The 15,552-nt window shown below is 58.6% G+C and overlaps 1 protein-coding gene and 1 long non-coding RNA gene across 7 annotated transcripts; one reads left to right on the forward strand and one right to left on the reverse strand.

Moving 5' to 3' along the window:
* Positions 1–2,599: 2,599 nt before the first annotated feature.
* On the reverse strand, positions 2,600–4,480 carry JUND (JunD proto-oncogene, AP-1 transcription factor subunit). Its single transcript, XM_042978601.1, has one exon. The coding sequence runs from the start codon at positions 4,353–4,355 to the stop codon at positions 3,312–3,314; it is 1,044 nt and encodes a 347-aa protein (XP_042834535.1). The 5' UTR covers positions 4,356–4,480; the 3' UTR covers positions 2,600–3,311.
* Positions 4,481–4,930: 450 nt separating this feature from the next.
* LOC102958659 lies at positions 4,931–9,744 on the forward strand. Of its 6 annotated transcripts, none has more exons than XR_006214731.1 (4): positions 4,931–5,394; positions 7,602–7,745; positions 8,776–9,146; positions 9,273–9,744. It is a non-coding gene; the product is annotated as an uncharacterized LOC102958659 (long non-coding RNA). The 6 variants fall into 6 exon arrangements; XR_445851.2 differs by lacking the exon at positions 9,273–9,744 and adding an exon at positions 8,249–8,438 and having other exon boundaries at positions 8,776–9,241; XR_006214730.1 differs by lacking the exon at positions 9,273–9,744 and adding an exon at positions 8,291–8,438 and having other exon boundaries at positions 8,776–9,241.
* Positions 9,745–15,552: the final 5,808 nt, after the last annotated feature.

Here is a 15,552-nt window from a genome sequence, read left to right on the forward strand (position 1 = left end):
CTGTGGTTTCCAACAAAGCCCCCGTGTCACATGCTGGTGAAAACATAGGGCCTCCACTTAGACCCAAGGCTCCTGGGAGCCAGGCAAGAGTCTAGGGTTCTAGCCCCTGCTCTGCCATCTAGCAGGGGCGGGATACAGTAAGATATACTTGGCCTTCGTCCCTGGTCCCTGGCACTCTTCTCCTGAAGCTCTCGGAATCTCTGAGGGTGATAAGTGTCTTTTGTAAACTAAAAGATGAGTGATGGCTGGGGACTAACAGCTTCAGGATGGGGGCTGGTCCCCAGAAAGACCAAGGCATTAGAGGGTTGGAACTTTCAGCCCCACCTGCCAGACCTCCTGGGAGGGAGGAGGGGCTGGAGATTGAACTAATCACCAAAGGTCAATGATCTAACCATCATGCCTACGGAAAAAGACCACTGGGGTTCAGAAAGCTTTTTAGTTGGTGACCACGGGGAGGTACCGGGAGGGCGGAACACACAGAGGGCGTGGAAACTCCACCCCCCTTCCCCTTGTATCTTGCCCTGTATATCTCCACCTGGCTCTTCCCGAGTTGTATCCTTTAAAATAGTCCAGTAATAGTAAATAAAAGCACTTTCCTAGGCTCTTTGAGCTGTTCTGGCAAGTTATAAAAACTGGGGTGGGGGTCATGGAAACCCTTGGTTTCTAGCTGGTTGTTCAGATGTCCCAGGTGACAACTTGGGGCTTGCACCTGGCATTTTTTTTTTTTTTATGGTTATTCATTTTTGAGAGACAGGGCATGAGCAGGGGAGGGGCGAGGAGGGAGGGAGACACAGGATCCGAAGCAGGCTCCAGGCTCTGAGCTGTCAGCACAGAGCCCGATGCGGGGCTTGAACCCACAAACCGTGAGATCCAGACCCGAGCCGGAGTGACTAAGCCACCCAGGTGCCCCGTAACTGGCATCTTAAACGGGGATGGTCTTGTGGGACTAGGACCTTCACCTGTGGAGTCTGTGCTAACTCCAGGTAGTGTCAGAACCGAATTGCAGGGCACCTGGTGTCTAGAAAACCGAATTGGTTGGTGTGGGGAAAACCCCCCAACACATTTGACGTCAGAAGGATTAGGAATAAAACAGTTCAGGGGGGTGTCGGGCACATCTCCCAACCTCCTGGGCCTCCCCTTCTCTGTAGATTGGGGGCTGCACGGGGAACACTTGAGTATCGTTATTATTCTTCCCCCAAAGCGATATGGGAGATGTTACCTGGGCATGAACGTACCCATTTCACAGCACAGAAGGTAGAGGGGAGAAGGGGAGAGGACTTGGTTGAGGTCACGCAGTGGCAAATTGGCAAGTGAGGACTCCGTCTCCTGAAGAGTGAAGCTCTGCCCCTAAAACGTGGCTCTTGGCCCCCTCTGTATCAAAGACACCCCCAACTCAGCTTCAGCCTCTTTCTCGCTCCTGGGCCCCCTCCTGAAACGTCTGCCTGAAGGTAGGTGGTGCTCAAGAGGAGGTCACATGGTTAAAAACCAACCCCCAAAGCAGCTCCCGAAGCCTTGAAAAGTGGGTGGCCGGGGTGATCAGAAGGAAGAGTCCCACCCTTTCAATGGCAGAGGGACTGTGGGCATGTGCCGTTCCTTCTTTGCACCTGTTTCCCCATTTATAAAACAGGGACAATTCATCTGCCTTCCTTAGCAGGGCTGGGTATACAGCTGGCGCTCAACACATGACCACCAGCTTGACTTGCCCTGTGCCTAGGTCCCTCCAGGCCCCAAGTGAAGCAGAAGCCCCAAACCCAGGGTCTTTTGCCCACACAACAGCAAGGGCCAGAGCAGGCAGGGGAAGAAGGCGGCCTGGCAGTCGAGGCTCTGGAGGTGAGGTCCGCATGTCCCTTGCAGTCTCCCGAAAATTTCAGGCTGTGTGACCTCAAGTTACTCAATCTCTCTTAGCAGTAGTTTCCTCAAAATGGGAGAGTAGGATGTTGGGAAGGGAGAGGTCTTCAGGGAGTACTTGGAAAATCCTGACTCCAAGTCAATGCCCTTAAAGGACGATGGCACAGAATGTAGCTCTAACTCCAGTCCTGGAGGCAGACTGCCCGTCAGACCCCACCTGGGCCACTCTTCTTCTGGTCCTGAGATAGCATCCCCATCCACGGGACAACGGTAAGAGGTTACACTGAGCACCACCTGTAGCCAAGCACCACTCTGTGAACAAAGTGTTCATCCTCCAACTTTGTGGGACAATGTTACAACTGTTCTGCCCATTTTACAGACACGGTTAACAGAGGCCCAGAGGTTCAAGTTTCGGCCTTTTCCTGCCTGCCGGTACTGGGCCGTCCTCTTTCCATCTTGGTGTCTCTTCCCCAAAGGAGACAACCGTGGGCCCATTAGTTCCAAAAGCTTGTTGGAGGTCCCAATGTCCCCCACCTAACCTGGACATGAGTCGGCCCCGAGCCTAGGCGCGCCTAGATGGCGCTCGCTGCGCGCCAGATGTGCAAGGCCCCTCCCGGACGCCGGCTCTCCTCCGAAGTAGGGGCGGAGGGAGGAGGGGAAGGAGGCAAGGAGGGGGAAGGGGAGCGTGCGGGCCAGGCCCAGCCCAGCCCGACAGGCCCCGGCGGGGGAAGAAGGAGGCAGAGAGCCGAGCTGGCGTAACGAGACTTTACTGAAAACAGAAAACCGGGCGAACCAAGGATTACAAACCGGAATGTGGACTCGTAGCAAAACAAAACAACAGAACAAAAAGGGCGGGAGGAGGGGTGTCGGAAAGACGGAAGGGGGGGGGGGGAGCAAGAGCGAGGAAAGGGAAGGGAGTTTTTTTTTTTTTCTTCTTCCCATTTCTTTAAAAAACCAACACAAGAAAAAACACACACACACAACCAACGTTTGTTCCCGAGTAGAAACATAAATAGGGCAGAATCGAACACTCTGTTCTTCTCTCTTCCAAAGGCAAAAAAAAAAAAAAAAAAAAAGTAAAAGGAAAGGCAGGGCTTGAGGCTGCGCCCCCTCGGAGCCCCCTTCGGCAGCGGCGTGTACAACGGGGCGGCCGGGGCGCGCGGGTTTGTGCAACACTGGGTGGCCGCGCTCGGGGAACAGAGGCAGCGCGAGGGCGGGGGGGGTCATGCGCTTGCCCCCCGGGAGTAGGGGGTCCAGCTTGTCGAGTCTGAGGCGCCCTCTCCGAGTCCTGGGCACCCTCGGGGGGTCCTCAGGGACCGCGCCCTCTCGGAATCCTGGCACCCTCGGGGTGGGGGGGTGTCCCCGGGGCCGCGCCCTCTCCGAGTCCGGGGCGCCCACGCCCCCCCCCCCACGCAAGCCCGCCTCCCGGGGAGGGGGGCCGCGCATGCGCCCCGCGCGCGGGCTCAGTACGCGGACACCTGGTGCTGGGGCAGCAGCTGGCAGCCGCTGTTGACGTGGCTGAGGACCTTCTGCTTGAGCTGCGCCACCTGCTCGCGCAGCAGGCTCGCCGTGGACGCCAGCTCCGTGTTCTGGCTCTTGAGCGTCTTGACTTTCTCCTCGAGGCGCGAGATGCGCTCCAGCTTGCGCTTGCGGCACTTAGAGGCAGCGATGCGGTTGCGCAGCCGCTTGCGCTCCGCCTTAATGCGCTCCTGCGTGTCCATGTCGATGGGCGACAACGGCGGGCTCTCGCCGAAGCTTGGCACGTCGGGCACCGTCTGCGGCTCATCCTTGAGCGCCGTCAGGCGGGGCGGCCCCAGCGCGCCTGGGGGCGGCGGCGGAGGGAAGGGCACAGGCTCGGCGGCGAAGGCGACTGTCGCAGCACCCCCTGAACCTCCGGTGCCGCCCGCATAGCTGCTCAGGTTCGCGTAGACGGGCGCCTCGGGCGTGGCTGCCGCCGGGGCCAGTTCGCCAGGAGGCGCGGCGCCCGCAGCCGTGCCCGAGGGTCCTCCCGCGGCCGCGGCAGCGGAGGCCGCGCCCGCGCCCAGCTGGTTCTGCTTGTGCAAGTCCTCCAGGGCCTTGACGAAGCCCTCAGCAAACTCCTGCTCCTCGCTGGCCGCCACCTTGGGATAGAGGAACTGAGTGCTCGTCGGTGTGGTGGTGACCAGCCCGTTGGACTGGATGATTAGGCGCTCGAGCTCCGGCGAGGCGAGCTTGAGCAGCCCCAGGTCGGGCGAGGCAAGCAGGCCGTCGGGGGGCGCCGCGCCTGGGGCGCCGTCGGTGCGCAGGGGGGCCGGGGGCGGCGCGGCGGCAGGCTTGAGCGCCGCCGCCACCTGCTCGCTCAGGCTCAGCGTCAGCGCGTCTTTCTTCATCATGCTGCCAGTCGCCGCCGTCGGGGGCGCCCCGGGGAACAGGCGACCCGGGGACGCGAAGCTACCACCGCCACCACTGCTACTGACGCCGCCGCCCAGGCCGCTCAGCGCCTCATCGCCGTAGAAGGGTGTTTCCATCCTCCGCCTCCCCCGCCGCGCCGGCCCGGGGGGGGGGGAGTGGCCGCGGCCGCCCGGGGGGCCTGCGCCCCCCCGTCCGCTCGGCCCTACGCCCGCCCCGGCCGAGGCCGCTGCGCCCGGCCCTCCGCTGGCGGCGGCTCCTACGCCGCGCACTTCGCGCGCCCTCTTATAGCCTCGGCCCAGCGCGATGAGCTCACTGCCCCCGCTCGCCATTGGGCGTGGGTGACGTCGCTCATTTGCATGGTGGGGTGGGGCCAAGTCATTGACGCCCCCCTAGCTGCCGTTGCCCCGGTGACGCGCGGTAAACCGCACAACAGCGCGCTGCCTTGTGGGTTGACGTCATGGGGGCGGACCCCGAGCCCGGACCCGGTTACCCCGCCCCGGGAGCGCAGTGTACAACCAATGCCCCCAGCGCTGCCTCCCGCCAAGGCACGTCCCGGGTGGCGTGATGAGCCCGGCCACCAGCCGCCTGCCCGCCCCAAGGCCCCGCCCCGCATCCGCGCGTGGGGCCCCGGCGGGGAGGGGGAGGGGGCGGGGGCGGGAGCGGGGGCGGTGCCGGCCTCCGGGGACCGGTGGGGGATGGGGCCCGGATGATAAATAACTCCCTGGCGCCCTCCGCTCCACTACGCCTACAAGTGCCTGCCTTACCGCTCCACTCTTCTGGCTCTGTACGGGCTGGGGGCAGAGGGCCTTAGGGAACTGTTCCCGGTGGCTTCCTGGGCATGTTGGCCAGATCTGCCAGTTTCACCCCCACCCAAATCTCCAGTGATGTGTTTGCCCCAGAAAGACGAGGGAAGGGAGAGGAGAACTGTTGGAAGCTGCTGAAAGCGCTTTGATCCTGATACTTTTCACTGAGGAGTCTAAACGTACGGAGTCCAACTTCCTGACTTTACAGACTGAGAAACTGGGGCTTACTAAATTGTGACCAGGCCTGACCTCTTATTCACCTGGTAGAACCCGGGCCTCCTGGGCCTCCTGCTCCTGGGCAGCCGCCTACAATTTTACCCTGCATCTGCCAGGGCCTGCTGTGGGTCCCCAGGTGAGGGTGATGGACTATAGCCCCTCCTCCCTCGCCCCGTTTCCTCAGCGGCTCTCCCTTCCGGAATGTTAAGGCAGGGAGCCCATCTGGTCATTGTTACCTGTTATTATTATTTTGTTATTGTCAGTGCTCGACGGGCCTCCTGAAAGACTGGCTGGGGATGGGATATGAGGGTGTGGGGAGAGGGCAACCTCTCCAACACTCCCTAGGGATTGTTGGGACATCTAGGTCTGGCTGACAGCTCCTGCACACAACCCCTCAGGTAGACTGTGAAGGCTCCAAGGACCCTTCTTCCACGGACTCCCTCTGACCTTACACTTTCACCTTCTCTGAGCCTTGGCCTCTCAGCTCCTCTTCGCTGCCTCAGGGCCTTTGCATGTACTATGCCCTTTGCCCCGTGCTCCCTTCCCCACTGCAAATCCTAATGTCCTCAGAGAGGCCACTCCCACTCACTGTATTTCCATTATATCCTTGGAAGCATTCAGAATGACTGGATGGACCATAAATTTCCGGAGGGCAAGGACCTTTATCTATCCCGAACCTGCTGGTCACCAACATCCAATACAGCACCTGGCTCAGTGTTGAAGGAGAATGCTGCCTGGCCTAGTTGCTGTGGCAGTCTCTGGCCTCAGTTTGTCTGACTCACCTGTGGGCATGAACATTCCCAGTCCCCAACCCTCGTCTTCTACCTCCCTACCTCATCCGGCCCTGCCCCTGATTGGGCTCTGGAGCAAGAAGGCCATGAAGGAAACTGTCACCAGGAGCAGGAGGCCTGCCCTGGTGGGCAATGGCCCAGGGGTGTGAGTGTGTCTATATCCACACAAATGTCTGTTTGTGCCTGTGTTGTGTTCATGTATGGGTCAGTGTACTCAGGTGTTGTTCACACACAAGGGCAGGTGTCTGTGTGCCAGTGTGGGTTCATGCACATAGATCTGTGTGCCTGTATGTATACACATATATGTATACTTGTGTATACGTATGTGTCCATTTGTGTGTTTCTAGGCACGTAGGTCTCTGTGCCCTCTAGACCTGTCCTCTCAGGTCCCAGCCTGGGCAAAGGGACCCCTGATGAGAGGGGTTCCTGTCCCCAGCCTGTTGCTAGCCTTGCCCTGGGACCCTGCTCTGGGCCTGTGCAATGGGGCTAGATTGGAGGAGATGGGGCCATGCTTCTCTCCAAGGCAGGACATGAGTGGGTGGCCTAGATAGCCTCCACCCTGACCTTGGGCCTTGACCTTAATAAGTGGGTGAATGGTCTGGCGAAATATGGGCAGAACCTACCGGAGCTGAAAAACTGACCAGCAAACAGGCCTTGGGAAATGGAGGCACAGGGAACCCAAGGCAATTCACCTCTCTGAGTCTCAGTTTCCTCCTCATGAAAATGGAGTGAATAATCTCACCTCCCTCGTGGAGTATTGTGATTTTTGTTTCTTTTCTTTTTTCTTTTCTTTTTTTTTTTTTTTTTATTCAGTAAACTCTACCCCCATCATGGGGCTAGAACTCACGACCCTGAGATCAAGAGTCCACATGCTCTACTGACTGAGCCAACCAGGTGCCTCAAAAAATATTGTGGTTTTTGTTGGATTTAAAGGAATAGAGCTCATAAGTGCTTTCTATAATTGTTTTATGTTATTATTATAAGGCTAGCCTTAACTGTGTATGGTTGTTTGGTCTGGAGTTCCTTCAGCCAGAAGTGCCCTTCTATCCAACAGGCAAATTGCTACTCTTGCTTCAAAACCCACTGTCTCCTCCTCCAAGAAGTCTTCCCTATCCACACCCTCAAGGAGTCCCCTAAGCCACCCCCCACCCCCCACCGTCTGGCTGAGCCCGTCCACCATCTGTATTGGGCTCTGTCTGCCCCAGATGGGGCAGGGGAGAGTCCTGTAAGCTGGGCAGGCAGGACCTGTCTTGGCCTCTAAGTATGGGGAGCTGCCCTGGGCAGACTCTGCCAGCCCCACTTTTCAAGGAGTTGAAAAACTGGCTCCTTCAGTCTCCTCTGCTGTGCACCTGCTGTTCCCTCTGACCCAACACCTTTTCCTACCTTCTCCTTTCTCCTAGCCAGAAAGCCCTCTGGGACACCCTAATACCGCTCTTCCATTGGGACCAATCCTATCCCCACTCATCAGGCAGTTCAATAGGAGGCCTGAATCCATCAACCAGCCATATGCAGTGAACTAGAGGTAATTCCTATTCTCTCATTCATTCGACAGATGCTGGCTGAGCACCTACTGTGAGCCAAGCGATGGGGACACACACGAATGACACAAACACCCTCACCCCGCACCTGGTCTGAAAGAGGAACCTGTCAAACACTGCTTCAAGGAGGCTGAAGGGTGCCCCCTCCATGGACGGGGGTATGTTTTAGAGTTGGGTGATCTGGGAGGTGATGGTGAACGAAGGAGAAGCTGGAGCAAATCTTGAGCTAATTTGAAGGCCCAACATCCCAGACTGTGGGAACAGCAAAAGCAAACGCCCTAGGGCAGAAACCAGCTGGCCACATTGATGGAGAGAGGCAGGTGGCGCTGGATTGGGTGAGCCAGGGGAAGCCAGAGGGAGAGAAGGAAAGCAAGGGTGCAGGACTTCTACAGAACCGGTGGTATTTGTCCCAAGAGTAGTGGAAGTGGCTGTAGAAGATGGGACTGAGGGAGAAGTCGGTAACAGGGCTCAGCCTGGACTCTGCATTTTCGCCCTTCCTCTCCCAGCCCCTCCAGGAGTCTCAGGACATTATCTCACTTCCCAGATCAGCGTCCAGGGAGGGTGCGGGACCCACCCGGTCGAAAGAATCCCCAACCCCTACCCCCACCCACCCATCCCCGTTTGGAACGGAAGCTGAAACTAACCCCCACCCGTCTCCCAGCCACGGCTCTAATCTCTGCCGCTCTGGCGCCTCTTTCTCGAGAGCGAAGAGTTTACCCTTCTTGTTTAAAGCGACCTGCAACTCGGTTTAATGTTTAGTCTTTATTTGAAGACCCAGAGAACTAAAATCTACTTGATGAAACGGAAAGCCCCAAAGAAAGAGAAAGGAGTTAATCAGGAAGCAGAAAGGGGTGAGGCGGAGGGGACCTCTCCATGGGGAGGTACGCGGGGAATGTCCCGCGGCGCTCGGGACACCGCGGGGCTGGGTAGAGTTTATGGGGAACGTCCTCCGACACTTAGGACCCACCGGCTGGTGGGGGCGGGGCTTGCGATCACAGTCCCCGGGTGACGGAACCCCGCTAGGGGGCCGGGGGAGGGGCGCCGGCCTTGGGCCGGGGGCGCGTCGGCCCCGGCGCATTCCTGAGGATCAGGTTACCGGCCGAGGCGGCGGCCCCTCCCCTCCCTTCCAGCCTGGCTTCCGCCCTCGCCAGGGGCAGGAACCACAGTCACCTCCCCCGTCCTGTGCAGGTGCTTGGCCAGCCGCAGGGAGGGGATCCACACCCTGTCCTCTGGGCCGGCACTGGCGCTTTCCAGTCTCACAAGACCATTTTACAGACGAGGAAACCGACGCGTCCTCAGCGCCTTTTCAGCACTGGTGGAACCAGACTGATAGAGCCTGCTTTACGACCCGTGGCCCAGTTGACTCCACCGAGGCTGCAGTGTCCCCAGCCTCTCGTAGGCAGGCCGGGAAGAGCGGCTCAGTCTAAGTCCAGTGTTCATTGATTGTCCTGGGTGAGCCCCGAAGGGCGCCGGCTCAAGGAGAAAACCACGCCTCACAACACCTTCCCTACCAGATTCGTGCGCTCATCCAGGGAACTCTGCTGTATACCCAGGCCCAGGTTAGGCCCTTTCACAGGCAGACTTTAAGAAACCAGAAGGTTTGGGGGTCAGAGGGTGGTGAGTCGGACTTCACTAAAGCAACTTCAGAAGCTGATTTATTTTGATTTTGTTTTTCTTTTGGCCAGCCTCAAGCACCATCAATCACCCCTTCCACCACCCACTCTTGAGCACCTACTGTGTGTCCGGGCTCTGTGTGCTGGGGAAGGGTTTTCCATCATCCCTCATCACCTCCTAAGCTGATCCTCGAATAGAAGACAGGACAGAACCACCATAATGAAGAAGTATGCTTTAGGCTGATGTCACTCTTTCTCCTTCAGGTCGACCCCTTTTTCTGTTTTTACTTGGGTAAATATATTTCAAAAGGGAAACTTCATGTCACCACCAAGAATGGAAACCAGTTTCTCTTCCATAAATAGAAGGAAAGTGAAAAACGATGAAATGAGAGCAAAACCCAGGCATTCCCTCCTCAAGGACACTCTGGGCCAGGCCCAGAGTGGGAATGTCCAAATATCCAGAAAGCACTAAAGGCAGAGAATCCCCAAGCCAAGCCAAGAAGAGTACAGGAGGGGCCACAAGGGTAGTTTTGTCCCCTAGCGGCCCAGCACACAGTAGATGGTCAGTGATGTGCTAAGCCTTGGCAGTGAGCACCTACTACGTGTGGGGGTTGCCTGCATCCACCAGCAGCCTTCCAGTGCCTGCGAGTTACTGACCCGTTTCCAGGTACAAGTGAAGGTGATGGCAGGTAGCAGCCCTTTGGGGGTGGGACCCCACTGGGGCCTCTCTGGGGAGACTTCAGGTTGGTTCAGTTAAGTGGAAGCTTCCGCCTAAAGACTTTGGGGCTGTCCCCACCCACAGTCCTGTGGCCCCTGACGTCCTTCTGTGCTGAGTTATGGGCCCCTTCCCAGGCTGCCCAGGGACTGGGGAGGGAAGCAGTGTGTGAATCAATGAATGAGTGCGAATAAGTAAATGAGTGAGTGAGTGGATGATGTAACGGATGGTTTGGTGAAGTAATGAATGGATGAATGAATTAACGAATGACCCGATGCACCCATGCTGCCAAGATGGGATACCCACTCCCCACGTTTTTCCGTGATACCTTCCCACCAGCACTGCAAGGAGGGCCACCTGTCCACATTTTTCAGATGGATAAACTGAGGCTCGGAGCAAACCATGGCTCCACATGTTGGAGGGCAGATTGGAATACAGGTGGCCTCGTTCACCGCGAGCTGCAGGCAGAGGGGCTGGAGCTCAGGGGGCCTGGCTGGGGCAGAGGAAAGCTGGAACTGGACCTCAAGCCTGCGGGGCCTCGAGGGCCGGCACCTGATCGTCTCCCAGTAAAGGAGCGGGGCCCCAGCGGAGGAGTACATTGAATGGGGGCCAGGCGAGACGAAGGGAGAGAGCGAGGAAGTGGTGGGGGCGGGGCCGCCGGAGTGGGGAGGAGCAGGCAGTCCCAGTCGCTTAGGAAGGGGCCCCAAGGAAGGAGCAGGATTGGGGGGCGCCCCGACACGCGAGACACACAAACGCCAGCCCTGCGTCTCCCGAGGGTGGGGGGCACAACCCCCCCCCCAATCGGAACCTGAGACCGCCACCGTAAACTCCCTCGCCTGCCCGCCTCCCCCTTTCCTTCGCCACCGCCTCTCCTCTGGAGGAAGTGGTGAGGGTGCGGGGGAGGGCCCCCCATTCTCACTTCCCCTGAGGCAGGGCGGGGACTGCAGGTCAGGGTCCCCTCCCCCGCTGCGAGGATGGATTGGGGGGGGGGGTGCCCACAGGGGTGGGGGCGGGGAGCCGCAAGAGCTGGGGCTCGGCCAGCGCGGGGCGGCCCCTCGCTGGGTGACCTGAGCTCTCTGGGTTTGAACGGTTCTCATCTGAAAAATGGGGGGAAGAAACTCAACCTTGGAACAATGGATTGCTGGGTGAGAGGCCCCGCCCCAGGCCCGGGGAGACCGAGCCGGACAAGGACACTCCCAGGCCCGGAGGGGTCAGGGCCGGGCCGGAGGGAGAGATGTCGCCGTAAACACGGACTTGGACCCGGGCGGGAGGCGCATTCCAGGCGGAGGGAAGGGCGCAAAGGCCTGGAGGCTGGTGGGGACCTCCCGCCTCGCCGGGCGGCTGGGCCTGCCCAGGACCTGCCCCTCGTCGGTCCCCCCAGCCCGGCCCCTCCTCTGGCGGGGGTGGAGGAGGGATCTGGAGGGCCTCCGCGCGGCCAGCCGACGCCGCACAGTTCACCCCGCGCCGCGGCCGGACCCAGTGGCGAGGGGGGCGGGTGGCGTCAGCGCCGACGTCAAGGCGAGGCGGAGCCGCGTAGACTCGGGCCCGGCGCCCGCGCCCCACGCAGAGCTGGAAGTCGTGGGTGTGGTGGTAGGCAGGGTTCGCCTTCCAGCTGTCCCGACGTTGGGGACCGGAGGGGGAAACTGAGGCCCGGCGAGGCGCGTGGCCCAGCTGAGACTGAAGCTGGGCCCCAGGGCTCCAGGGCCCCGTCTCTCAGCCCCAGCCCTTCCTGTGTCCCACACCGTCACCCTCTCCCAGTCGTTCGCTCGCGCTGGCCCGCACCGCGACAGCCCCCAGGGTCACTCGGCCGCGACGAACTGGGCTTTTGTGTGTTGTTTTGCTTTCCGGCAGGTAGACAGGTCCCTACGAAACCGCCCAATTAAGCGTCACCGCAGATACGTGGGCCTCAGTTTCCCCAACCGGACAAAGGAGGAAAGCTGACATTTAACCGCGGGCTCACAGCTCCTGCCTTCGGGAAGGGCGGGGGAGACAATCTAGAGGCGAGAGATACAAGTGGGGGGACACCGGCGAGACCGAATTCGAATCCACGGCTGGCTCCCGGTCCCCCTTTTGTCCTCTATACCTCCGCCCACTCTCGTCCCACTCCCTCGGTTTCTAACCCTCTCCCCTCTCCTCCCATCTCCCTTCCCTCCCCCCACAGGCCCCGCTCCGCTCCGAGCCCCGCCGGGCCGCTAATTAAATGCAGAACTGGGGGGAGGGGGCGGCTCGCTGTTAACCCCTTCCCGCCGGGCCCAGGAGGGCTTCCCTTGGCTGAGGAGGGGAAGCGGGAGCGCTGCTCAGCCCCCCTCCGCTCCTGGCTTAAGGCCCCAGGACAAGCCCATTTGACGGACAGGTAAATCGAGGCTAAAGGGCCAGCCCCGAAGCCCTAGGCAAGAGGCGATTATGAATCAGGGCCTCCAGATAGGAGGGCCAGGGCCTAGAAATAGCCGAGAGAAAAGGGAGATAGGGGGAGAAAGGCAGAAGGAGATGGAAGGAGAGAGAGCCGGGAGGGAGGGAGGAAAAGTCTGTTGGAGCCAGACAGAAACAGCCAGAGACCCAGAGAGAGTGAGACAAATGAGTTAAGAAGAGACACCAGCTGGAGAAGGCTAGAGACAGCAGGAAGAGGAAGAGAGAAACAAGTATTTTCTATGGGATTCTCCGTCCTTGGCTGGGGACTAGAACTAACTAGTGAGGAAGGAAAGGTGGCCCTCTAAATATCTACAAGGAAAACAAAGTAACTATCCCAGGCTGGCACGGTTGGGACTGGAGGGGGAACGCAGTGGCCCTGAGAACCATCAGTATGTGTGGTGATAGGGGACTCCTAGGCCACCTCAGGAGCTGGAGGCCCACAGGCCAAGCCCCCCGTCACTGGCTCCTGGCCGTGGGCTGGCTTGCCCACTATTCGCTGACCTCTGACAGGGCCTTGTTGCCTGAACTGAGGGTCAACCCTGGCCAGGGAGCTGTAGGTCACCTCACGTTCCCACCCTGTCCTTAGAGCTCTGGGTCAGGTAGACAGGACCCAGACACAGCCATTCCACTGCCTGGGACCCCTGTCCCTCCGCACGCTGACTACTGCCACTGTGGAGTTGGGTAAACGAGAGATTTGAGAGGGGCCCAACATTCTTGGGGTGCGAGCAACTGAAAAAATGGGTAATACGTCAAGCAGTGACAGGAGCTATGAAGAGATCTCAGGGGATGTGCAGAGGATCAGTGACATCTGTGGACCAAAGGGGCACAGGGGAAAGGGGGGGACCCGGGAAGGCCGGACTCCTGAAAGCTGAAAGAGCACAGGCAAAGGTCCTGAGGTAGGAATGCATGATGTGATGGAGGAGAGTCTAGAAGAAGGCCTAGAGTAGGGTGAGGAGAGGGGAGACAGGGTAGGGGGATTACAGGGACACCCAGGTCACCAGCAGCTGGGGGGGGGGGTCGTTGGAGTTTTTGCCAGCCCAGGAGGAGCCTGTGACAACCCTCCCTGCCTCAGTCTCCCCACCAGTGCCCATGTTTCAGAGGATGCAGAGGAGTCTCGGGGGAATAGGCGCTGCCCAGAGCCACAGGGACCTGTCTTCTGTCCTCTGCAGGTGCCACCCTGGCCTCCTCTCACCCTCTGTGGCTCCCTGCTCTGGCTTGTCTTCCTGTTACCACCTAGCTCTGCCCCTCCTATGGTCCAGCCTCCCAACACGGGCCCATAATGTTCCTTCACCTGCAGTACCCGCCTCAGGAGACATTCCCTGACCCCCTCCCAGGCAGAGCAAAGAGACCCTTCCTCGGCCGGGGCTGGCTCTCCAACCGCACTCAGCCCTCTCACCCTTTGGCTACAAGCCCTGCAAGAAAGGAGGAGGCTCAGGAGACTGGGTTAAGGGAAACAGGGGAAGGTGAACAGTGTGGTCCTTGAGCCTGCATAAAAATAGCTGCCCCCTCTGCGCCTGCCCCCTTCAAGGAGGCATGACGGTGGCTGCAGTGATGGGGGATGTGCCAGGAGGAGCATCCGGCAGGGCCCACGTTGCCATGGCGACGCTGACTCAGAGGCAGAGGCAGGTAGCAGCATCTAGTACCCGCCAGCCCGCCCCTGTGCTCATGGCACCCTGCCCAACCCCCACCCTCCAGCCTCCACTCTGGGGGACCTCTTTTGAAGCTGAAGAAGGGTGGGTGAGACCCCAGCATGGCTGGATGAAGTTCTCCACTCACCCCTACCCAATCACCTGCTGGAAGGTAGGAGACGCTATTTTATCACACTAACCTGGGTACCACATCTTCCTCCTTCAGGACACTCATCTCCCCATCCATCTGTTTATATGTCCATCCATCCATCCATCCATCCATCTATCCATCCATCCACCCACCCACTCATCTGTCCATCCCTCTATTTACCCATCCACCCAATATTTATGGAGCCCCTACTGTGCGCCCACATTGTTCTCAGCACAGGGCAGTCATCCTCTGCTCCAGCCTTCAAGATATCAGAGAAGGCTCTGGGCTGGGGCGATGCAGGTGACGATGATGAGGCCTCTGTGGCTTCTTGGGCCAAGGCCTTGGGAAGTTGAGGCCCCTTCTGTCCCTCCTACTCCCAGTCTGTCTCCTCTACCACTGTTTCAGACTTTATCTCCCCATCCCAGAGTACAGCCCAGACCCTTCCCCAATCCCACCCCCAGGCCCCCACCCCCAGACCACGTATCCCCTTTCCTCTCTTCCCCTCATTTATTCACTCCAGCCACATGAGCCTCTGTGTTTTTCCTCCAACACACCAGCTTATTCCCACCTCAGGGCCTTTGCACATGTTTTTCTCCCTGCCTGGAAAACCCTTAAGTTCTTTACCTGGCATTTATCTTGTTTATTTCTTGGCTTCCTTATTATCTGTCTCTACGCCCATCTCCAGAGTATAAAAACTTAGGAGAGAGTCTGGTTCCTTTGGTGTCCTGTCTGCCTATCTCTGCCTTCATTTTGCCCGCTGTGAAATGGACAGATGGGAATGGTGTTCACAAGTAAGACTTTATAGAGGGGGTGGGGAGTAGGAATTAAGTCCTTAGAACTGTGCCTGGCACAGAGTAAGTGCTCAACTAACATTTCCTTAAAAATAGTCGGGGGGGGGGCGGCGCCCTGGGTGGCTCAGTTGGTTAAGTTCCCTACTTCAGCTCAGGTCATGATCTCACACTCTGTGAGTTCGAGCCCTGCGTCGGGCTCTGTGCTGACAGCTCAGAGCCTGGAGCCTGTTTTCGGATTCTGTGTCTCCCTCTCTGTCTGCCCCTCCCCCACTCACGCTCTGTCTCTCTCTCTCTCAAAAATAAACATTAAAATTTTTTTAAAACATAGTCCAAATGTCCATGAGCTGCTGAAGGATAAATAATATATGACCCGGCTGTACAATGGAATACGACTCAGCCATAAAAAGGAATGAAGCCCTGACACAGTTACATCGTGGATGAACTTTGAAAACGTCGTGCTCAGTGAAAGAAGTCAGACACAAAGGCCACCTGTTGTATGATTTCATTTATATGAAATGTCCAGAGCAGGCAAATCCATAGACCCAGACAGCAGATTAGTGGTTGTTCAGGGTCTAGGGGAGAGGGAGTGGGAGGTGACTGGTAACCGGACAGGGTTTCTTTTTTTGGGTAATGAAAATGTTCGGGAACTAGAGAGAGG

The sequence above is a fragment of the Panthera tigris genome, chromosome A2 (genome assembly GCF_018350195.1).
Source record: "Panthera tigris isolate Pti1 chromosome A2, P.tigris_Pti1_mat1.1, whole genome shotgun sequence".
Lineage (NCBI taxonomy): Eukaryota > Metazoa > Chordata > Mammalia > Carnivora > Felidae > Panthera > Panthera tigris.